The sequence below is a fragment of the Paroedura picta genome, chromosome 15, assembly GCF_049243985.1.
Source record: "Paroedura picta isolate Pp20150507F chromosome 15, Ppicta_v3.0, whole genome shotgun sequence".
In the NCBI taxonomy this organism is placed as follows: Eukaryota; Metazoa; Chordata; class Lepidosauria; order Squamata; family Gekkonidae; genus Paroedura; species Paroedura picta.
In genome coordinates, this window is record NC_135383.1 from 19,469,634 (window position 1) to 19,493,805 (window position 24,172).

General features: G+C 49.5%; 2 protein-coding genes across 2 annotated transcripts; one reads left to right on the forward strand and one right to left on the reverse strand.

Moving 5' to 3' along the window:
- The first annotated feature begins 5,465 nt into the window (after positions 1-5,465).
- Positions 5,466-13,507, forward strand: RFLNB (refilin B). The gene is made up of 3 exons (XM_077311970.1): positions 5,466-5,759; positions 11,671-11,777; positions 12,591-13,507. The coding sequence occupies exons 1-3, from the start codon at positions 5,544-5,546 to the stop codon at positions 12,904-12,906; spliced, it is 639 nt and encodes a 212-aa protein (XP_077168085.1). The 5' UTR covers positions 5,466-5,543; the 3' UTR covers positions 12,907-13,507.
- A 4,991-nt stretch (positions 13,508-18,498) lies between these two features.
- Positions 18,499-23,768, reverse strand: LIAT1 (ligand of ATE1). Its single transcript, XM_077311903.1, has 3 exons — positions 23,636-23,768; positions 21,868-22,119; positions 18,499-19,045 (listed from the first exon to the last, which is right to left on the reverse strand). The coding sequence occupies exons 2-3, from the start codon at positions 21,992-21,994 to the stop codon at positions 18,627-18,629; spliced, it is 546 nt and encodes a 181-aa protein (XP_077168018.1). The 5' UTR covers positions 21,995-22,119; positions 23,636-23,768; the 3' UTR covers positions 18,499-18,626.
- Positions 23,769-24,172: the final 404 nt, after the last annotated feature.

A 24,172-nucleotide genomic window follows, 5' to 3' on the forward strand; every position in this document is an offset into this window, starting at 1 on the left:
GACACCCTGTGAGGGAGGTGAGGCTGAGAGTGCTCTGGCAGAACTGATATATGAGAACAGCTCGAACAGGACTGTGACCAGCCCAAGGTCACCAAGCTGGCTTCATTTAGAAAAGTAGGGAATGAAACCCAGCTCTCCAGATTAGAAAAAGAAGAGTTGGATTTTATATGCCGTTTTGTTTCTTTACAATCGCCTTCCCATTCCTCTCCCCACAACAGACACTCTGTGAGGGAGGTGAGACTGAGAGAGCCCTGATATCACTGCTCAGTCAAAACAGCTCTATCAGTGCTGTGGCAAGCCCAAGGTCACCCAGCTGGCTGCATGTGGAGGAGGAGCAGGGAATCAAACCCAGCTGGCTAGATTAGAATTCGGTGCTCCTAAGCACTACACCAAGCTGGATCTATAGAGATGTGTGGTCAAGTTCAAAGGGCTCACCCCACCCAGCTTAAAATATTTAGCAGCTGGATGCTCAAAAGGGTGTCCAATCCCCACTGGAAGGAAACCCCCTGGTCTGGAGCCTCCCCCCCATTTTTAGATTTAAAAAACTGTGGAAATTTACCAGATGTGGAGAGGGAGCAACCCCGAAATCAACACGATCTCTGCATCTCCGGAAGTCACGTTGGGGGCTGGGCAATGGTTTTGGGGCAAAACTGTGCATAGAAGCTAATTCTACCATACAGGTTCTGCCCACAAACTAGAGCATCACCACTGATATCCACAATGTGCTATGTCACCTCCAGGAGACCCAGGGGCGTCACATTTACTTCCTGATTCTTCTGGCTCCTGGTAAGCTGCCCCCGTCTCCTGCTGGCTGGTCCAACCAATCAGATACCCCTAATGCCTAAAATTGCCAATCTTGTGGGCACTCAGTGGAATCAATGAGCAGGGAACATTGAACAGATCAAAGGAAGGACTTCTTCACCAGAAGAGTCATTAACCAGTGGGATTCACTGCTGCAGGAAGTGGCAGCAGCTCCACACATAGCTTCAAGCCGGGACTGGATCAGCATCTGGAACAGAGGTCTGTCAGTGGTGATTCACCGTGAGGTATTTATGGAATTTATGTCCCAGGATTTATGCGGGTGTGCAGGGTCAAAATCCACCTTTGTTTGGTACACATGAGCAATTTTGCCCCAACGGCTCCTGGCCGACGCCTCTGCTTTATCGCCTTGGCAAATGGTTCAGCTATGAGTGCAAACATCGCAGTGCTCCTTTGGCCATGTCGCTTCAATCCCTTGGTAGAAAAGGCGCACCTCTGTTTACATGAGACTATCGGCAAGGTTGGGTAAGGAGGTGCATGGAGCAAATGATTCCGTATGGCCACCAGATTATCTTAAGCCTCGTCATGGAAACATGGCACGCTTTTCTGAGGCAGGTACTCCAACGTCTTGGAAGGAAAACCTTTGCCAGTAGAAAAGAAACAGGAACCAGGGCAGCCTTTCAAATCTTTTTATGTGGAAGGTGGGCCCTAATGGCTAGATGGAACTCCATGTGCATAGGCAATCTACCTCTGCATGCCAGGTGCAGCCAACAACAGGAGGCAGCCATGGGCCCTGCACCCTTGCTTGGACACGTACAAAATGTTTTTAAGACCCCAAAGGATGTTGAGAAAGTAGACAAAAACTAAAAAGGGAAATGCTGGAAACATCAAGACATGGATGGAACCTTTTATCATATGTGGTGGACTTGTAAAAAAGAAAATGTATGTTGGAAGGAAATACATAGGAAGGGGCAGAACATATTACAATTTGCATTGCCTATGGGAGCTAAGAACATGCGTTTAGCAATACTGCCTAATAAAGTACTGACAATTTCGGAAGAAATATTTAAATATATGGTGAAAGCAGCTCTTTTGTTTGTTTATTTATATACCGCCCTCCCCTGAGGCTCAGGGTGGTTTACATCAAATATAGAAACGGTACATAGAACTTAGTTTACATAACCACTTTCATACAACAATAATAATATTAACATTAAACTGTAATGTTTAAAGCTGGAATTATTGAGCAGCAAAATGGAAATTAGAGGTCTGTCCAAGCTTAGAAGAATGGGAAACTAAATCGGCCAATTATGACATTGACAACCTAGTTGAGAAACAGATCAATTCCGACATTTGAGGAGAGATGGAGCATCATGAAAGCAGAAGACAAATGGAGAATGAGAAACAGTTTTAAAATTATGTTATTGCAATGCTGAAGCAGCATGGGAACAAGTTAAATAGAAGTGTATAAGGAAGTGGATTTTGAGCAGAAGCCGCTTTCATTGTCTCGTTATGAGATGTATCATTGACTTTCCTTTGTACTTTTGATATATGAAATGTTACAGCAAGTAGGTAGGAATGGAAAAACATCTAGGGTTGAATCTGGAGCATGAAATATGTTATGATTGTGAAGGTGGAACAAGGTATTCAATGCTGGAAACGCAGCGCACATTGGAATAAAAATAAGGCAACATTTATATGCACCTTTTACTTTTTTAGGTAAGGTAAAGGTTTTTTTTTTTTTTTTAAAGAGCCTCTTGTGGCGCAGAGTGGTAAGGCAGCTGTCTGAAAGCTTTGCCCATGAGGCTGGGAGTTTGATCCCAGCAGCCGGCTCAAGGTTGACTCAGCCTTCCATCCTTCCGAGGTCGGTAAAATGAGTACCCAGCTTGCTGGGGGGGTAAACGGTCATGACTGGGGAAGGCACTGGCAAACCACCCCGTATTGAGTCTGCCATGAAAACGCTAGAGGGCGTCACCCCAAGGGTCAGACATGACTCGGTGCTTGCACAGGGGATACCTTTACCTTTTTACCTTTACTTTTTTGGTTGGTTTTGCCAGCTGTGCCACAGTGTTTTCTTCTTTCACTGATGTTGTTGTCTCCTCCAAGTGACAAGAGTGGTAACCATACTGCCATGGTCTCTTATGATTTTGCTTGTATAACTTGGTCTGAATGACTGTAACAATAAATGTTGACTCTGGACAAATCAAAAGCCATCCTGTCCCCTCTCAGCCTTCACTTCTCCAGGCTGTACATTTCCAGGTCCCTCAGCCTTTCCTCCCCAGGCCCTGGATCACCCTGGTCACGTTCCTTTGCACCCTCTCGATTTTGTCCATGTCCTTTTTGAAGTGAGGCCTCCCGAACTGCAGCCAGGACTCCCTGTGTGGTCTGACCAGTGTGGGATATGCAGCTTGTTCCAGGGTCACCCCACTATCCTGATCTTCCTGTCTCAAACCTTTTCAAAAGTAATTGAAGCAATTCCCACCAGCACACCTTACAACTTTCAGTGCTATCGGGCTGTCAGACGCAGGCCCCAAATCTGAGTGCCGGAAGAGATCTCCGAGGCTAAAGAAGAGAGCTTGGGAAAAGACCAGGGGTCACAGAATCATAGAATTGGAGGGTATCTCATGGGTCATCTAGTCCAATTATGGAGGACACTCATCAACTGTAACCTGCCACCCCTTTGCCTTCACACAATCAGCCTCTCCGTCAGATGGCTCTGCAGCCTCTGTTTAAAAATCTCCAAAGATGGAGAACCCACAACCTCCCGAGGAAGCCTGCTCCACAGAAGGACCCCATCAGCTCTCCATGGTGGGCTGCTTTCTACATGTTGCTTTCTTTGGTCTGCCCAGCTCATGAGGGTCTGCTTTCCCCGGCACTGAGTGACTCTGACCTTTTCCGACTTTTGCTACTCAAGGGTCTTTTTTAAAAGGAAGACGGTCAAATGTGAGTCTCTCCGCACACAAAGTGAGTTCTCCCCACTCAGGAATGGGATCTGCTGTCCCTCCGCCTGTCTCTTCCCAAGAGGGGTTCCCTCTCTGCAAAGTGCTTCTGGTGCTGAGACCTGGCACACACCCCCTCTTTTGGCCAGTGGTTCAGTCATAGGCTGCTTCTGCTGGACAGCCTCTTTCCTCTTACTCAGAACCTATAAATAGCCCAGTACAACTGAACTGGAGCTGGAGGGCTCGCGTCTGCCGGCTGGATGGAAAATGCCCCCCGCAAATAAGCACCACATTCCTCGAAAAGCAGTTTGACCTTTGAAAAAACACTCTTTCCCAGACAAGGCTGCTGAGTTGCAAATTCTGTGATTCACTCCCAAAGTGTGAAATGGGTTTCCAGCAATCCCCCGGCCACCAGTGTGGTTTTGCAGGCCTGTTTTTCATTTGCACGTCTTCCCAACTGCTTCCATTCATGCAAATGTCACTCCCAGAAAGAGACAGGGCTGTTTTCCTCTCTCTCTCTCAAGGTTCTTAGAATATGAGTCTCCGGAGCACGGAAAGAGTGGTCTGAAAAAGGAGAATTTCGAGTTTTTAATCTCAGCATGAACTGAAGTGTTGTGAACAAGAAGATGTGGGTTCATATCCCCCCACTCAGCCATGATGGGTTCATTGTGAGCCTACCTTGCAGGGTTGTTGTGAGGATAAAAATAGAGAAGGGTATGCTTCCGTGTATGCTCCTGTAAACTCCTTGTAAAAATGTGGTAGACTAACATGCTGCAAAGAGAACTGCTGGGAAAAATAAACTTGAATTGAAGGTTGGAGGGACCAATTCCAAAGGAGGCTGTCTACTGTGTCTCTGTCTGAGAGGAATGCCACCTCAAGATTGTTAATGGCGCAATGTCTCTCCTTGGGGTGTGATGGCCAAGCCAGGAGAATCTTCTCATTTGTTGTGTTTCTTCATGAATTTCTGTTTGTGAGATGACATCTTTTTAAGGGGTGGGTAACTAACTTATTCCTAGCTTTACAGTAAACCTTATGGGGAGTGAGGAGGAAACAGCATTAAGGAAAAATGTACAGGGAGCTCTCAGGTGTGTATCGGTCTGCAGCCTAAAGGACATGCCTGATAAAAAACAGTGTTCCATAGCAGACCCAACACATTCTTGGTGTAGCAGCTGAGAGCGGCGGCCTCCGATCTGGAGAACTGGGTTTGATTCCCCCCTTCTCCTCCACATGCAGCCAGTAGGATGACCTAGGGCCAGGCACAGTTCTCTTAGAGCTCTCTCAGCCTCACCTATCTCACAGGGTGTTTGTTACGGGCAGAGACAGGGTTCCTTAGAGACTCCTCTGGGTAGTAAAAAGCAGGGGAGCAAAAACAGCTCTTCTTGGGGCTCAGCAGAGTGCAGTAGCTCACAGCCAGGGGTTTTTTAATTCCCCAGTGCTCCTCCACGCGCGGCCAGCTGGGTGACCTTGAGCGAGTCCCAGTTCTCTCAGAGCTCTCTCGGCTCCCCCTCCCCCTCAGGGCGCCTGATCGCCAACCACTTTGGGTCGTGCAAAGCGAGCTCGCAAGCCCCCAGCTCTTCTTCTTCTTCTTCTTCTTCTTCTTCTTCTTCTTCTGCAAGCACACCTGAGCACGGGCGACACAACGTCCCGCCTGGAGAGGGCGCGCAGCTGCCCGGAGGCTGCCTTCCGCCCCCCTGCATGCGCGGGCTCGCCCTCCCCGGTGGGCTGCTGCTGCTGCTGCCGCGGGCGGCGTGGGCGCGGGCCGGGGCGGAGGCGGCGCGGAGGAGGCGGGGCGCGGCCGGCCGGGGCCGGGGCCTGGTGGCGGGCAGAGCGGCGGCGGCAGTGGCGATGGTGGGGCGGCTGAGCTTGCCGCAGGAGGCGCCCGAGTGGCCGGACGCCAAGCGCCGCGCCGAGCGGCCCCTCGACAGCCCCGACTCCGGCCTGCCGCCCAGCCCCAGCCCCAGCCCCGCCAACTGGCTGCCCGCGGGCGCCTGCAGCGGCCCCGAGCGCGGACTCGCCCAGCAGGAGCCCGAGCCGGCCGGAGCAGCGGCGACCCCCAAGGCGGTGAGTGCGCGCGGGTTGGCCATGCCTCGTGCGACCCCCTGCCCTGCTTCCCCCTAGGCAGGTGCGTGGCAGGCAGAGATTCAACAGGAGCAGCCTTGCCCCAGCGCCTTTGGGACCTCCGTAGGCTTAGTCCACGATCCAACATAAACAACTATTGAAAGTTAAACCCAGCGGGCAAGGTGATAGTTGGAGGTTATATTGAGATCGGGCAGATTCGAAAACCATTATCTTTTGCAAGACGCTGTTTAAGCCACCGAGGAAGGACTCGCTCCGAAAACGAGCATTGAGTTCTGCCCCCCCCCAAAGGAAAATAAGGACAGAGGATCTTAATAAAATACATTATTGTAGAACCCCCTAATCAGCTTGCAGTCTCTTTGTGGATTGCCCCAGCACCCTACTGGGGGGGGGGAGATGTGCCACCTCTGGAATCCTGATGCCAGGTGGGCGAAAGAGAAGGAAAAGTTAGCATCTCTCCAGAGCTGCAGAGCCAGAGATTCCCAGCGGGGTCTCCATGGGAGCTCCTGGGTTTTCCCCTGCAGCCTGCTTGGACTCCATTCCCGGGCCCCTTGAAGCCTGACAAATAATCCAGGGGCTCCTCCATGCTCAAAAGGTTGCCAGATGTTGACCAACAGCCCTGTTAGGTAGGCCGGAATGAGAGCTATGCAGGCGAAGGTGAGGTTGCGGGTGCCTTGCTTTGCCCGGGGACTGGCAGATTTGTACTGCTTGACTGTGCCGTCTTCTTGAGATAGCTCCTTCTTGCTGTGGTTGCATGTGGCCTTCCGCCGTAAGGTGCAACAAGTTAGGTGGTCCTTGCAGCCCTGTTGCCTACCAGAAGAGGGATGCCTCCCTGTGCCTTTTGTCCTCTAAGAGGTGGCCCTCCAGATGTCCATGGACTACAATTCCCATGAGCCCCTGTCAGCGTTTGCTGGCAGGGGCTCATGGGAATTGTAGTCCATGGACATCTGGAGGACCACAGGTTGACTACCCCTGTATTATATTGGGCGGGGCTGTTCCCTTGTGTCCTTTCGAAAGGTCGACTTGTGAATTATGCTTCTTTATACATGTAGACTTTCCGCTGCCCCTTCAGGGTCTCGCTCGAGACAGCATATGATTAAAAACCATTAACCATTCATTAGTAAAAAAAAACCTCCCCACACACACACTTCTCCCCAATGGGGACCCAAAGTGACCCACATGGTTCTCCTCTTCTCCATTTTATCCTCACTGCACACCTGCCAGGTAGGTTAAGCTGAGAGAGGGTGACTGACCTGAGGTCACCCAGCGAGCTTCCTTCGCACAAACCGTGATTCGAACCTGGATCTCTCTGATAATACAACCCAAGCCATTAAAAACGCAAGCCCTCGACCATAAACTGCCTAAGAGCTATCCATAAAACAGAAACAACCCAAGGTGATAAGATAAAATCTCCCCATTAAAGCCTGGGTCAATAGTATTGTAAAAATTGAATTTGAGGCTGAGTTCGTGATTTTTAAACCTATGTTGAATATGAGAATCTGTGTGAGAACCTTGAGGCTCCACAGAATCCCAGGCAGAGTAAGCGGGGAAGTTTTCTTTTGCGACCACGTTGCCGTCTCGGTTGAGATCAGGTTGTGTTTCACTTGGGCAGTTTTTCTTTTTCTTGAACTAATCATTCAGTTTTCTTGGAGTAACTGTTAAGCACATTCCCTTATATACACAGTTAAAAAAATGTGAAGGACGTTTCTGGCACAGCTGGCAGGCTTTTCTCTTCTCCTCAGCTGGCAAAACTGTAATAAACATAGATTCAGCCTCGTGCGTTCTGGCTGAAGTGCACTTTGTTTGTAACACCCTTCTGTTTGTGACAGCAGCTGGTTGAGACCCTGGCTGTGTCTCAAAACACACAAGTACGGAGAAGCAGAGGCAATGACTGACTGAGGGAGATTCCGTTAACTGACACGAACTGACGCCAACTGACAAAACGCAACAGATAGAATTCTCCCAGCATGCACTGCTCCTCCCGCCAATATGTAGAATGCCTATAGGAAAGGATACAGAATAAATAGAGGTGTTTAGCCGGGGGTGAGGTTAAAGGCGGTGTCAGGTGAGCCATCAGCGGGAGGGCATTCCAAAGGCCAGGTGCCAGCACTGAGGATGCCCTGTCTCTGATTGTCACCCGCCTCTTCTCTGAAGGTGGGGGTGCAGATGGCAGGGCTTGAGAGCCAGATCTGAACTGTTGGGCTGGACGATGGGAGGAGATGGTCTTTTGGGAACTGGCGCCTATCTTTCAACTTGTGGGGGGGGGGGGGGATGCAGTCTCTGCAACCAGCCCCTGATGGCTGCCTGGCTGCCCTGTTTTGTACCGGTTAATGTTTCTGAAAGGCAGCCCCCGGTAGGCATGCAGGGGTAGCTCCATCCCAAAGGAAATGGTGTGATCCTGACGATGGAGAACTGCTACATGTTCTCTGGGATGGTGTGGGACCCAGCTGCAGGCCAAAGAAGTCCCAAATGCTTCTGTTTTCCCAAATAAGAACTAGCAGAGCAGCAGCCTCTTATCCGGACAGGCAGGTTTGATTCACCACTCCTCCTCCACATGCAGCCAGCTGGGTGACTGTGGGCTAGTCCCAGTTCTCTTAGAGTTGTTCTCACAGAGCAGTTCTGTCAGAGCTCTCACGGTCCTACCTACCTCACAGGGTGCCTGTTGCAAGGAGAAGAAAGGGAAGTGATTGTAAGCCGTTTTGAGACTCCAGGTAGTAATAAGTGGTGTACAAAAAGTAGCTTATCTTCTCTTCTTTTGTTTTTCTCTTCTCCTCAGCCTGTCGTCTCCTGTTAGTAGTTGCTCATGCTGGCCGTTAGGTCCCTTCTCACCCACATACAGGTTGCACAGGAATCCCAGACTGCAGCTAACATGGGGAGGGTGTTAGCCCAAGACCTGGGGGTGTCCCCAGCAAATAATATTGCTCCCTTATAAAATATTCTGTACTTAGAAGACAAGGGGTGTTTGGGGTCCCACCCCCAGTCGTGCCATCAGAAATGGGGGAGGGTTCATCTTATATTTGCATACAAGTTACAGTTCTATCCTGCAAGAACTAGCTTAGTGTGCACATGTTTTATCTCAGGGTTTGTCTTGCATTTAGGGTCATGTTTCTTTGGGGCAAATAGAGCAGGAGCCTCCACCCTCCGTCTTGACTCTCTGGTCCAACTGATGCCACGACAGGCGAGGTGGCAGATTTCACAAATGAAGAGATGGACATCATTGCCACTGGCACTCTGAAGGCTGGGCTGGGTCATATTGTGACGAACCATTCTTTAAAGGCTGGTTCAAGTGGGTTGCCATGTTGGTCTGAAGCCACAGAGCCAGGTTGGAGGCTAGTGGCACCTTTAAGCCCAGCAAAGTTTTATTCTGGGAACGAACATGCACCCAAAAGCTTATACCCAGAATAAAGAAAAAGAGTTGGGTTTTATACCCCACTTTTCACTGCTGGCAGGAGCCTCAAAATGGCTGACAATTGCTTTCCCTTCCACACCCCACAACAGACACCCTGCGAGGTAGGTGAGGCTGAGAGAGCTCTGGCAGGACAGCCCTGTGAGAACAGTCTGTCAGAACTGTGACTAGTCCCAGGTTGCCCAGCTAGCTGCCTCTGGAGGAGCGGGGAATCAAACCCGACTTGCCAGATGAGAAGCGGCTGCTCTTAACCGCTACACCAGGAGTAGTCAACCTGTGGTCCTCCAGATGTCCATGGACTACAATTCCCATGAGCATCTGCCAGGCAAGAGCTCATGGGAATTGTAGTCCATGGACATCTGGAGGACCACAGGTTGACTACCCCTGCGCTACACCACTCAGGCTTTTTGTTGGCCTTAAAGATGCCGCTGAACTCAGGCCTTGTTAGATACATTTATTGTGCACCAAATATTTCCTATGCAATTCCAGCTCAAGTGAATACAAACAAATCCAAATTGCTGTTTCCTTCCCCCCCTCCCCATTTATCTCTGGAATCCGTTAACCATTTCAATTACGCTGTATGTTAAATTTACCCTCACACTTGCTTATACGTATGGACTGAAGACTTGCATTCCACAACATTGTCTCTGAGGAAGTGCATGTGCACACGAAAGCTCATACCTCAAATACAACTTTGTTGGTCTTAAAAGTGCCCCAGGGACTATAAATTGGTTCTGTTGCTTCAGACCAACACGGCGACCCCCCTGAATCTACTCGGTTTGGCGATCTTCAGATGTCTCCCCAACCCCGACATCAATCTCGGAGGAAGAGGAGGGGAACAAAATGAAATCACTTCTTTGCTTGCTTGCAGCATAGGAGCAAAAAGACTTCTTGCCTGTGGCTCTTTGTCTTTTATTTCCCTCCCTCTCTCCAGCCCACAGCCCCTGCTTCCGCCCCAGCCTTTCAGAGGCCAGCAGCTGCTAAAAATACCTTGACCCACATTTGTTGGTCATGCTGCCCACCAGGGAGTCGGGGTGATCCCCAGTCAACAACTGCTTGTTGTGGGAGTGGGCCGGGGGGGGGGGATCGCAGCTGTGACTCTTGAGCACCACTGCCTGTTAAAGATCTGGGCCCCAGGCAGAGCTTGCCCTTGAAATGCAAGGCAACAGGTGGAGAGGATGGAGGGGGGGGGAGGTGATGGGAGAAGGGGGCAGCAGGGCAAGGGATGGATAATCGGCAGCTGCTTCATTTATGTCGAGTGTTTCAGGGATGGGATTACAGGTTTTAGTGGCTGGTCCCTGCCCTGATTCCCACTGACTCTGGTCACAGCAAGAATGGAGACCAAAGATGGTTGCCTTGCAACTTGAAGACTGGATCGACTTTAAGAGGTGGGTGCGGAGAACCAGAAATTTGTTCCAAGCCTCTGAATGAGGCCTGGACAGTAGCTGCCGCTGCCACCTCTCTGGGGGAATTGTTGGGGGTTCTGTTCCAGCACGCTGTGGCCTGGTGGCTTTCGGGAAATTGCTGGTTTCTCTCCCCCGTTGGCTCAAAAAAGTAAAAATGGTCATGACGTACAGGAGCTAAAGACCCGGAGTACTTTGGTGTTGTGACGATGATCGTCGACATGGTTCAAGTAAGAGCCATCGGAAGTGGTGTTGGGGTATTTTGAGCACCAGCTAGTCCCACATGCCTCCAGAGCATCTCTGTGTGACACGCATCAATCCCGCGACTGACGCGCTGTCGGAAATATGGCGTGCCTGTCGCGGGACTGATGCGTGTCACACAGATTTGCGCTGGAGGCATGTGGGACTAGCCGGAGCATTTTGAGCATTTGCTCACTTGCAGGCTCAGGATAAAATGACCCACAACCTCTGAGACAGCCTTTTTCAAACTTTGGACTGCGGAGGAACCCCTGAAATATTTTTTCAGGCTTCGAGGAATCTCCAAAGCGGTGACTTGCCTTTTCAGAGAAGTGGGCGCAGAAGTAAGACGTGGGAAACAGCCAATCAATCAACTGGCCATTTCTCTTGTGGAGAAAGAGGCTAGGTCTGCAGAGCAACAGGAGAAGTGGGCTCCAGTGACGTCTGGTGATGTCAGCGGCTGCCTGAACTTCTGGGAAAAGCCACAGAACCTCTGGGGAGCTCTTGCAGAGCCCCAGGAGACTCCAGAACCCTGGTTTGGACTCCCTGTCTGAGCAAGCACAATTGAAAAAAACTTATATTCTCCCAAGTTCATTAACTAGAATCGCCTTGGCAACTGGGAAGTTGCTTGTTTATCTTTCAAGTGACCTGGCCATGCTTTAATTTCTGACTTCTCTCCCCGCCCAGTTCCCCTCACACGTTATTTCTTTCACAATGGGTCGTTACCTTGCCTGCATCGATGCAACTAATTTATTGTAAGCCGCCATGAGCCGGACTGGTTTTGGGAGTGGCAGTGGAGAAATCCAAATATAAATGAATAAACTGTTCTTTTGCTTTGGGACGTTTGCAGAATGCTTCCTCTCCGAATCCTCTGCTCCCCGGCTGCACCTCCCGGCTGTGCCTTCTCTCCTTCGGCGAAGGGGTGGAGTTTGACCCGTTACCTCCCAAGGATGTCAGGTACATTTTGGTTTTACAGTTGCTGGTGTTCTGCGGTTGAGGGTGAAGGAGCAAGAGGGCTTCCTGAGGCTGCGTGTTTCTGGAGCAGTGTATTTTGGTGGCCTTGCAGAGAACGGCAGGGTGAAGATTATTCTGATACTTCATCATCATTCATTCATTCATTCATTCATTCATTCATTCATTCATTCATTCATTCATTCATTCATTCATTCATTCATTCATTCATTTCCCGATAATCTCAGCAAAGCCAGCTAGTGGTGGGTTACAAGTCTCCTAAAACCCCCGCTAAAACACAATAACAAACGCAGTGGCAAACCAACCCCCCACCTCCCACACTGGGGACTAGGGAAGAACTGCTGGCCACCACTAGTAGAATGTGGAGGAATACTTCCCTCCCTCCCTCCCGGGGAGCCCACAGATCTTCTCTTTGCACTGGCCTCAACCATAGACCAGCCAGCTAGTGGTGGGTTACAAGTCTCCTAAAACCCCCGCTAAAACACAATAACAAACGCAGTGGCAAACCAACCCCCCACCTCCCACACTGGGGACTAGGGAAGAACTGCTGGCCACCACTAGTAGAATGTGGAGGAATACTTCCCTCCCTCCCTCCCTCCCTCCCTTCTGGGGAGCCCACAGATCTTCTCTTTGCACTGGCCTCAACCATAGACCTGCTGGAAGAGCTCCGTCTTACAGTCCCTGCTAAAAGCTGAGTTCTGGCTAAGTTTGAATAAAAAAAGAAAGAGACTTTAGCTTATGCCAGTTAGGATGCTAACCATCTTGCTCCCCGCCTCTCGTTGCCCCCCCCACCCCCAGGTATACCTCTTCGGTGAAATATGACTCGGAGAAGCACTTCATTAACAACGTCTACATGCCGATGGGGCTCGGGGTGGCCTCTTGCAGCCAGACGGTCATCTGCGTTCCCCACAGCACGTGGCGCAGCTACAAGGCCGAGATGCGCTTCGAGCCCCGCCCCAAGGCCAGGCATTTCACCAGCACCGCCATCATCTACCCCAAGCACACCACGACGGTCTACACCACCACACTGGATTACAACTGCAAGAAGGCGGCGCGGCGCTTTTTGTCCAGCGTGGAGCTGGAGTCCGCCGAGGGCTCCTGCAGCGATTGCTGATTGCTCCTCTTCAGCCCTCTCATTCCATTGAAACGGGGCGGCGGGAGCGCTTGACTGTCCTGCCTCTCCGATGACTTCCGTCCGCAGCTACCTCTGTCCCCGTGCCCCTCTTCGGCCCCAAGGAGCCTGTCGGCCTGCACTTAATTCTTGTGCTTATAGGAATGTAATTCCTTTCCCCCTCCCCTGTCCCCGAGAAATTGTTTGCTTCCTCCTGGGATGCCAGGGTCCTCATCCCAGTCCCGCCTTCTACGTGGTGAAAAGGAAGGGAATCTCTTTGCAGAGCAAATTTACTCACTTCCACAGAACAGGATGGCCGACTTCGGTTGGAAAACACCCTTGAATTGACTCTCCAAGCTGCAGAAGCCCTGTCGGTTGCCCATGTGCATTAAGGATTTGATTTTTTAAAACTCTTCCGGGAATCAGAAGCCATAATTTATTTTCACTTGTCACAGAACCTCGCTGTGTAAAAATAGAGAGTGGTCAGTGTGCTAGGGCAGGCCGGCTAGGGGACAGGCCCCCATGACGGATACTGCTCTTTCCCCACGATAGCCTTTATGCTCTCTTTTGCTTCTTCCTTTTGTTTAGTTCTCCAGAGGGGGGGGGGAAACTGAATTTTCATTAGACAGTTCAAATAGTTTTGCATCAACCCGGTTTGCCTGTCTGCTCTGCCTAGTGAATTAATGAGATTTTTTCTCCTTTTCAGTTAACGCACTGCAAGCTGCTCGCTGTGGCTCAGCGTGCCAGAGGTTGTGTGTTCTTATGAAACGAAACGTTTGTCCGGAGAACACCAGGAACACTCTTTTAAAGAAATTCCCAGTCCTTGCTCTTCAGAACTGCCGGGATTCGTTGGCAGCAGCACTTTAAACGCTGAGAGCGAGGGCGGGACAGGGGGAGACCCTCTTTGACCCAAAGGGGGGAACATTACATGCGTGTTCTCTGCACATCGCTGAGAAGTAGGCGTGAGTTGCGGGACGGTGTTCTATGGGAGAGACCAGAATGCAGTTTAGAGGGGAGCAGGTTAGTGTGGGATTCCAGAGAGGACGATGTGGGTGGGTCACTTCACGGCTGGTCTTGGGGATTGGTGGTTCTTGCAAGTGGGAAGTGTTGAGAGGTGTTTTAGGCTTCTCCTGCGAGGCAGGTGGTGCTGGTGGTCAGAGTTGCTTCATTATGAGAAGGGGAGGTTGTTTTGTGTTGCTATTTCTTTTTGTTTCTGTGGCGCCGCTATACGGAGCTGGTTATGCACGCCTGAAGCACGCCTCAGTCTGCTACTTCCACAACTAAAACAGTGCTTGTTTCCTGAAGCTGTAAGTACAACATGTTAAAAAAGAAAGAAAACTCTTACCATCATCTCCAGAGTGTGGGTCAAAGGGATCACTTACTGTCTGTCTAGATCAGGGGTAGTCAAACTGCGGCCCTCCAGATGTCCATGGACTACAATTCCCAGGAGCCCCTGCCAGCGAATGCTGGCAGGGGCTCCTGGGAATTGAAGTCCATGGACATCTGGAGGGCCGCAGTTTGACTACCCCTGGTCTAGATGCAGAGACACAACAAAATCAGAGTCCAGTGGCACCTTTAAGACCAACAAAGATTGATTCAAGGCGTGAGCTTTCGAGTGCAGGAACTCTTCCTCAAACTATGAACTTCTGAGGAAGAGTGCTTGCACTCGAAAGCTCACACCTTGAATAAATCTTTGTTGGTCTTAAAGGTGTCACTGGACTCTGATTCTCTTGTGCTACTACAGACCAACACGGCGACCCACTTGAATAGATGCAGAGAGTTTGACATGTTACTTGCAGCCTGCATTTCATTGGGTTGGGAGGGAAACTGCCAGTAAGCAAGTCAGTCCTTGAGAACTTGGGTGGGGTGGGGGCCTGTTAGGGGTTACTGAATAGTTACCAAAGATTTTAGACTCTTAATTATGTCCTTTTGTTTTGGAAGTTGGCATCTCTTGAGGAGTGCTCAGAATGGAAAGGCTGCACAGTAGAAAAGAGCAAGAGGCCAGTAGGATATTAAAGACTAACAAAATTTCTCGCAGGGGATGAGCTGTTTTTGGAGAGCCAGCATGGTGTAGTGGTTGAGGCGCACACTAATCTGGGGAACCGGGGTTCAATTCCCCCTTCCTCTTCCACGTGCAGCCAGCTGGGTGACTTTGGTCTCATCACAGGCCTCTAAGAACTGTTTTCATGGAGCCTTCGGGTAGTGAAAAGTGGGGGTACAAAACAAAACAAAACAGCTCTTTGTGAGTCAGTATTCACTTCTTCAGACTGGACTCCTGCTCTTTTCTGCTGTTACAGACAGGTGAACAGGGCTACCCAACTGGGATCATATGGATACGATTGTCTTCTGCGAAGCCAGTCTGCTCTGGCAGCACGTCCCCAGAGCCCACGGCCAAGAAAGGTCTTCCCCAACACCTCCTACCTGAGGTCCTCAAGTAGGATGTGCCAGTAGAATCTGGGACCTGCAGCACTTAAGGCACGTGCTCTGACACTGAGCCACAGCCCCATCCAAGCTCTCCCTTTTTAATGTACAAAGCATACATTAAAATGTACAAAAATAGGCTGCAAAGTTAATGCAGGAGAGGAATGCATGCTTTCCCCCAGCAGCTGTAACAAGCGTCGTGAGACTAGGAAGAGCATTCTATGAAAGATCCGTTACATGACAGAAGTGCAGGGAAGAGAGCATGACTGTATTCTTGAACACCAAAGGGTTGTCGATGTGTTCTGTACCCTTTCCCCACACTCTTGGTGGCGTGTGAAGCAGAAGAAGCCAGGCATAGGAAGGTGAAGGTTTCACTGGCCAGGAATTAGGACTTGTCCGCTCAGGTAATTCTTTTGCCCCTCTGGTATTTTTTGCTTCTCTTTTGTCAGCAGAGAAAGAAGAAAAGGGAGCGTAGATGTCCAGAGTGTGCCAGAAGCTTCCTGAGCGGGAGTGCTGAACTACACAGATATGCCTAGTGTGTGGAACAGGTTTCAGGAGGGGGAAGGAGATTGCTGGTGAGGGATTGTTTTTGAACCCTTTGGTCCGGCAGTTTTAATTTTGCGATAGCAACACTTCGCTGTAGGAATGGCTGGGCCAGCATCCAAAGCATGCTTTTGCGCAGGCATTTGAATGATCTCCAACGATTCCTAGGTGATACTCGTCCTTGCAAGGAAACACGCAGAGCGCTTAGTAAAGGGCAGGGCTTCCAAGTGGCCCTCGGACAGCTAGTGCTGGAAACAGGAGGCGGAATTAGACTAGTGGTGATTAGATCTACTGTGTTCCTAAAGGGACTTCTTGAGCACCAGCTTGGTGGCCACTAATCTGGAGAACAGAGTTTGATTCCTCACTCCTCCACGTGCAGTCAGCTGGGTGACCTTGGGACTGTCACAGTTCTCTCAGAGCTCTCTCAGCATCACCTCACAGGACGTTGTGGGGAGGGGAGGGGTTGACGATTGTCAGCCCCTTTGAGACTCCTTTGGATACTAACAAGCGGGGTACCAGAAATCAGCTCTTCTTCATACCCTTCATACCCAAATGCTGGCAGGGGCTCATGGGAATTGTAGTCCATGAACATCTGGAGGACCACAGGTTGACTACCCCCACCCTAGTGGAAACTCAGGGCTTCTCTTATAATCTGAAGGCTGCTTCTATGACTTTCAACACACTTCTTGGGAACACAGCGGTGGACATGGAATTTTAGGATAGGTAGGCCATGGAGTTCCTCTGATCTTGTTTTTCTACAATAAAAGCTTCATCCTTTAAAACCATCCTGGCCATTGCCTCTGTGCGTCTTTAAACACGATTGGTCTTCACTCCTTTTAAATAAAGAATGTTTTAAAAAGTGTCAGAACATGATTTCAAAGTTAACTGACATTTCTGCATCCTCAGGGAGACCTGGCCATCACTCTGTCGATGCTGTGATGCAGTTTCTACCACTCCTGAGACTGTACAATTTGCTTTAATTTTTCTCCTTTTAAATTAGCAATAAATAGTCCGAAGAACACATAGAAGTGCATTGTATTCATTGATACTTGTTGATGGTTACTGTGAATGCCCAGGGTGTCTCTCCCACAATATTGGCTGAGCGCGGCCGAAAATTACCGCTGAATAAACCTGTAAGGGGAATACAGTCTGGGCTTGTTCTTTCATATTTCAGGTTTTATTTTATTCTGTCTGCTGGATTCCTATATATGAAATAGGATGCGAACTTGATATTGTAAAAGCTATTCAGATTGGGATTTAGGCTTTCCTTTTAAAGGATAATTTAGTATTTTTGTGTATCATTATTTCATTATGCTTATTTCAAATGCTTAACCCTACAAAAAGGGACATTTTGGAGATACTGAAAACTTAACACTGAATCAACACCGAAAATGTCCCTGTAGTTGTAGACTATTATGGGATGTGGAAATGCCCAGAAGAGCCAACTGTAGTGGATAGGGGGTTAAACAGATGGGGGAGACTGACTTTTGGCTCTCCTTGGCCACAAAACCACCTGCGGACATGGGTGAACCATATGACCTAAAACTACCTCACAAGATGTTTGGGGGCAAAACAGGAAGGCCAGACTACATATGCCACCCTGAGCTATTTGGAAGAAGAGTGAGACGTGAATAAATAAACAGATCTAAACATTCTAGTAGGTTGTAGCGGAAAGTCTGGCCGAAGCTGGGTGCCTACGAGGCAATCCAGCCTCCTATTCAAGTTATTATTTTATTTATTTCCTGTCACTCCCAGAGCTGGCTTGTGGCAGGTTACAAATGTCCCCCTCCCAAAAAAAAAGTTATTCAATGGGGTTTAATCCCAGAAAAGTTTTCTTGGGATAAAGGTAAAGGTATCCCCTGTGCAAGCACCGGGTCATGTCTGACCCTTGGGGTGATGCCCTCTAGCGTTTTCATGGCAGACTCAATACGGGGTGGTTTGCCAGTGCCTTCCCCAGTCATTACCGTTTACCCCCCAGCAAGCTGGGTACTCATTTTACCGACCTCGGAAGGATGGAAGGCTGAGTCAACCTTGAGCCGGCTGCTGGGATCGAACTCCAAGCCTCATGGGCAAAGCTTTCAGACGGCTGCCTTACCACTCTGCGCCACAAGAGGCTCTTTTTCTTGGGATGGGACCCCTCATATCCAAAATTAGCACCCTCTGCACTTTCTCAAGCAACAGTTGGGGGATACAATACCAGTTGGTAATTTGGGGACCAAGCAGAGAGGAACAACAGTCAATTTATACTGATTAATCTTGTAGCGCAAAAGGCTCAGAAGAAAATTATTCTGCTGGTGTTGGAGACTTGAATGCACGCTTTAAAAAGAAAGTATAACTTAATTGTTTGGTGGCTTTGACTAGAACCATATATATTTAAATTGCATTCGGGTTGTGACAAAATCCCCTATTTTTAATCCGCCTTGCTTAATAGAATCATAGAGTTGGAAGGGGACATACAGGCCATCTAGTCCCACCCCCTGCTGGTCAGTAGTTATGGAAGGGGAAGGTTAGATGGGTGTTCTCAAGCTTTATTTTATAACCATCCATGTAAGGTTTTGATTTTTTTTTAAATAATAGTATTGCTTGGGCAATTGATGAAGAATGAATAATTAAAGAAACAGTTAACCTAGCTGCATATTAAACTCTTCTCTTTGCTTTAAAAAAAGAGAGAGAAGAAGAACCAAGAATGGGTTGAAAGATTTACACCATTTCCTGGGAAATAACTGGAACCCAGGCAGCCTGCCCCTTTGATGCGGTGGTCATGGCTTAGAATTCTGTGATGAAGCAGTGGGGAGTTCTGTCTTACAGAACAAGTGGTCACCGTTCAGATGAGCCACTTTACAGAGCTGTGGCAGGTGCTTGAGTGTGAGGGACGGCTCCGGAGGTAGGCTGTGATGGATGTATGCGTCGTAGCGTTTCCTCCTGTTCAGTCTGTATTGCCACAGCCTCTCCTCTTCTGCCACTGGATCATCCAGAATCCCGTTCCATCGAAGGCTCTCGTTAGATTCATGGGAGTGGCCTTCGGTCAATAACGAAGAGTTGGATATGGAGGTGAGGAGCTGATGCGTTGTCCTGCCTGCGGCTTCTTTTGCGGCATCGTCTTCCATCGGCGTGCTGCTGCGCATTTCAGGGGAGGACAAGAACGCAGGCTGCTTTTTGCTTTTGCCTGGTTGCTTTTCTGCTGCGAAAAGAATGGTATTAGTGCAATCCTGAGCAATTTCCACAAAGTGATTACGGCAGGGGCCGGGTCTAAACGGAACACATGAAAATACTTGTGTTGGGAAAATGCATTAAGAGCTTTCAGAAACAATTCAGCAGGCCTATCTGAAGCAATTTTCAAGAGTTGCAGGACAAAATTCCTGAATATAATATTGCACCCCCTCAGTTCTCCCACACAGAACATTTTCACGTCTTACTGCTGGAGAAATGCGAAGGCACTCGCGCCCTCTGCTGTTTCAACAAGAAGCTAATTTTGTTTTCTCCTTCGCAGTCAAGTCGCAGCTGGTTTACAGCAACCCTGTAGGGCAGTGGTTCTCAACCTTCCTACTGCCATGACCCTTTAATACATTTCCTCATGTTGTGGTGACCCCCAACCGTAAAATGATGCAAGTGTTCTTTCACAGAAATTAAACCGAAACAGACCAATGGTGTGAAGATCCATTGTTCATGATGACATATAAATTGTATATAAATTGGCTTCAGGAGGAGCAGCAACAGTGGTGGCACCCCCCCTTCCCGGCCAAGCTGCTTGCCCTGCCACGACCCCTGTGAAAGGGTTGTTCCACTCCCAAAGGGGTCCCAACCCCCAGGTTGAGAACCACTACTCTAGGGTTTCCAAGGCAAGAGCTGTTCAGAGGTGGTTTTGCCTTTACCTTCCTCTGCATAGCCAGCCTAGAATTCCATGGGGGTCTCCCATCCAAGTATTAAGCTCTCCCAGTTTAGCATCTGAGATGTGACAGCATCCAACTATCCAGGCCAGGGCAACAGAAGGTGTGCATGTGCTTAAAATGCTACCCTTCCTTCTCACTTGATTATCAGTGTTACAATTCATCGTTCTGGCCTCTCCATTCCAGTTTAGCTAAATATCTGATTCCATCATGGAAGCAGATGATCACTGCTACCGCCTATGCCAGAAAGGGATACCCCAACAGCTGCCCTGGCTCCCAGTTGAATTCCAGATCAAGCTTAAGGTGCTGGTGCTTACCCACAAGGCCATTCACGGTCCAGGTCCTATGTACCTGAGACCTTTGCTACACGGGGAATTCCGCCTGGGCTGGTGCTTGTCCCGTTTCAGGGCTAATGCCCACTTCCAGATGACATTGGCACTGGCCTGGGGCTGACTCGACTCAGGCCTTCCATTGCTCCACAGCAAGGGAATGTGGATTCTTCTGCGTTCCCTTCCTTGCCACAGGTGCCACTGGGGCCTACGTTGAGCCAGGGTCATCTGGCAGGGAAGAGTTGGGCTGTCCTGATCTGATTCCTCCCTGCCTTTGATTGACTTACGGCATCCCGGAAGGGGAAAAAAGTGCCCCAGGCGGCTCTGTGGTGCTACACAGTGCCAAGTAGCCACCTAGGGCATTTTGTTAATTTTTAAGAAGGTGGGATTGCACTGTAACCTTAAAAAAACAAAGGAATTCTCCCAACAGTGGAGCCACCCAGCGGAACCTCTCCGCCCTGGCTGCCTCGTCTGGAGGCACAAATCTGGGGTGGACTGGGTCCGGCGGGGAAAATGCTCCCCCGTACAGACCCAGGAAAAGGCTGGGCAACCTGCCTGGGCTGAAACACCTGGCAGCAGCCCAGTGTGGTGGCTTTGGTGCGGAAAAGGTCTGAGAAGCTGCCTTTCTATCTACACCCCGCCCCCTGGAAGAGTGTTATGCTCTGCTAACACCAACCAAGTGGTGATCCCTGGCCCCAAGGATACAGGTCTGGTCTCAACCAGAGCTAGGACATTTCTGTGTCCTGGTCCCAACCTGGTGGAATGACCTCCAAGAACACATTCAGGTCCTAAGTAGCACAATAGAATCAGAGTCCAGTAGCACCTTTAAGACCAACAAAGATTTATTCAGGGTTTGAGCTTTCGAGTGCAAGCACTCTCCGTACTGGCCTCTGATTCTATTGTGCTACTTCAGACCAACACGGCTACCCATTTGAATCTAACATTCAGGTCATGTTGGAGCTAGCAGAGTTCCACAGGGCCCACAAGATGGAGCTCTTCTGCAAGGCTTTTGGTTGGGGCTGATGAAAGGTGAACATCAAACCTCCATAGCAGGGGTAGTCAAACTGCGGCCCTCCAGATGTCCATGGACTACAATTCCCAGGAGCCCCCTGCCAGCAAACGCTGGCAGGGGGCTCCTGGGAATTGTAGTCCATGGACATCTGGAGGGCCGCAGTTTGAGTACCCCTGCTCCATGTGGCCCTAACTTTCCCTAACACTATTATTCACCTTCAACCAATGGGAGATCCAGACCACCGTCTGTCTGTGAATGTTGACAATGGACACTTTCCCAACGAGAAGTTGTTTTTAACGGCTATTTTAAAAACGTTTAAAATTAATTTAAAAATATTTGCTTGTATTGTATATATATCATGTTGCACACTGCACACAGCTGGCTTACCGGGACAGGTGGTATATAAATCAAATCAATCAATCAGATATTCTGGATCACTTATGTATGCCATATAAACAATGCATATTTACATTAGGATATAACTAAATCCTATGATCAACCCGGAGAAAAATTACAGCAGGGAACCCAACAGAAAGGAACCCTGTTAGAACTGTTCTCCCGGAGCAGTCCTCTCAGAGCTCTCTCAGCCCAACTTACCTCACAGGGTGTCTATTGTGGGATGAGGAAGGGATGGCAAGCCTCTTCAAGATGCCTTTGGGCAGTGAAAAGTATAAAAGCCAACTCTTCTTCTTTGCATGGCTGGCTTCTCTGCAATGAATGGTAGGGCTGTCGTGAATTGCTGAAAAGAATGCAGGCCTTGAAGGTTACCTACCATCATCCTGTGTGCCCTTTTTCTTCTTCTTCTTCTTCTTGCTTTTCTTCTTTCCCAAGGCCTGCTGTGTCTTGCTGAGCTTGGCCCCTTCCGCATAAGGCAACAGGTTTTGTGCATACATCTCCATCCTCCCAACAGCCTTCTGGCCTGCGGGTGCTGCTGCTGCTGCTGAAGTGGAGCCTGAAGGTAAAAGACTGCAGATGAGGCTATCCCTGTATGAAGAAGTGGCACATCTGGACCCTCTGAAGAATCCTATGAATCAGAGCATGGAGATGATGCAGAGAATACGATTAGAGGTCCCTACACAATGACCATCTTCCTTTACTTCAGCGCCCTCCCCCCAGCTAATTCTTCTTCCTCTGCCTCACCCCGTCTCTTCTGAGGAAGGGAGCTTTGACTCTTGAAAGCTCATGTCCCTGAAGCTCTTGCCAGTGTCATAAGGCGCTACTTCACTCAAATCCAGCTGTTCTTTCACAAACTAACATGGTTCCTTCCTTCTCATCTTGGTCTGTCCACCTCCCCCCCCTCCCATAATCATGTCAGTAATTTTCCTCCAACCCAGTTGCTCCCTTTCAGTATCTCTGCCCTCTATTAAGATTGGTGCAAAGGGTAGCTGTATTGGTCGGCAGTAGAAAAGCCAGATTTGAGTCCAGTAGCACCTTAGGGACCAAGATTTTTGAGGAGATCTGACAAAGGGAGCTTGGTCTCTCAAAATCTTATGCCTCAAAGATATTGTGTGTCTGTAGGGTGTTCCTGTGCTGTAATCTAGTTCAGGGGTAGTCAACCAGTAGTCCTCCAGATATTCATGGACTACAATTCCCATGAGCCCCTGCCAGCAAATGCTGGCAGGGACTCATGGGAATTGTAGTCCATGGACATCTGGAGGACCACAGGTTGACTACCCCTGATCTAGTTGTTCTGCCTTCTGCTGCCCACTCAGAATCCTAATTTATCAGCTGTCCACTAAGTTACGTGCATGAGCAACCATCCATGAAGGCAGGAATCCCTAGCTCAGGAGCAACCTGGAGCCTCACAGGGTCTTGCATTGCCCAGAACCCATAATGAGATTACAGCAGTTCTATTCCGCTCAGGATGGGAACTGCTCTACTCAATTCCCCTAGAGGGAACACTGCCCTTGTCCCCTTTCCCTTCAGTAACCCATCACCCTGTTACTCTTCTACCCCCCCGGAGTTGCCATCCTTGACTACAACATTCCTCCCTCCTACCACAAGAGACGCTTTCACCTTAAAATTGAGGGCTTCCTTATCTCCCCCCCCCCACTGTCTTTCTTCTCCTTCAAAACACTCCCCTAAATTGCTCTTTAACTAAAGAGTCTCAGCCTACAGACATTTCCCTTTTTAAAAAAACCTTTTTTTTGGTTCCTGGTTTTCATGGCATGCCATTCTTTTAGGGGTGCCAACCTCCAGGTGAGGCCTGGGGATCCCCTGGAATTTCAGCTCGTCTCCAGGAGCCAGAGGTCAGTTCCCCTGGGTGGAATCCAGAGCAAGAGACTCCGCCGCACCCAAAAACCTGCCCACCCCCAGCTCCACCCCCGAAATCTCCAGGGCCTTCCCAAGCCAGAGCTGGCAACCCCCTCCATGCTTCCCTCCAGCTGGTAAAGCCTCCCCACTGAAGTCTCCATAAAGGGGGGAGGGCATTTATTCCCTTCAGGGGGTTGGCAGCCCCTTCTCCTCAGGAAGCCCCCCCCCCTCCAGGAACCCTCCCCATCTTTCCCCTGCCCCCCCCCAGTGCCCCCCCGAGGGATTACAGGGGGTGAGGTGGGGGAGGGGCCCCTCCGCCGCTGCTCCCCTCCTGGGACCGGGAGCCTCCGCTGGCTCCAACGCCCCGCCCCCTTCCCCGCGCGAGGACGCGTCTCCTAGGCAACGTCGCAGCGATCCCTTGGAACTTGAGCCGGCCTAGCGCCATCCGCGCTTGGGACAAAGTAGTTCCCTGCCCAGAAGGGTGGGGTTGAGAAGACAGTCCAAGCACCCCCCCAAAGGAATCTTCTATAACAGGGGTGGCCTGGACTACAGTTCCCATGATCTCCTGCCACCCCTGTTCTATTAGATTTTAATGTCTTTAAAAAAAAAAGAAAGTGGCTTTTAATGATTTGATTTCAGCCTTAAATGTAATTACTTATTTGAACTATGTAAACTATATCTTTCTTTCTTTCTTTCTTTCTTTCTTTCTTTCTTTCTTTCTTTCTTTCTTTCTTTCTTTCTTTCTTTCTTTCTTTCTTTCTTTCTTTCTTTCTTTCTTTCTTTCTTTCTTTCTTTCTTTCTTTCTTTCTTGTCTGTCTGTCTGT

Excerpts from the sequence above, each read along its gene's own strand:
- RFLNB (XM_077311970.1), top strand. The coding sequence starts at position 5,544 with ATGGTGGGGCGGCTGAGCTTGCCGCAGGAGGCGCCCGAGTGGCCGGAC. Across the intron at positions 5,760-11,670 it reads CAGCGGCGACCCCCAAGGCG|AATGCTTCCTCTCCGAATCC; the intron begins GTGAGTGCGCGC and ends GGACGTTTGCAG. Across the intron at positions 11,778-12,590 it reads TTACCTCCCAAGGATGTCAG|GTATACCTCTTCGGTGAAAT; the intron begins GTACATTTTGGT and ends CCCCACCCCCAG.
- LIAT1 (XM_077311903.1), bottom strand. The coding sequence starts at position 21,994 with ATGGAGATGTATGCACAAAACCTGTTGCCTTATGCGGAAGGGGCCAAG. Across the intron at positions 19,046-21,867 it reads AAAGGGCACACAGGATGATG|AAAAGCAACCAGGCAAAAGC; the intron begins GTAGGTAACCTT and ends TTTTCGCAGCAG.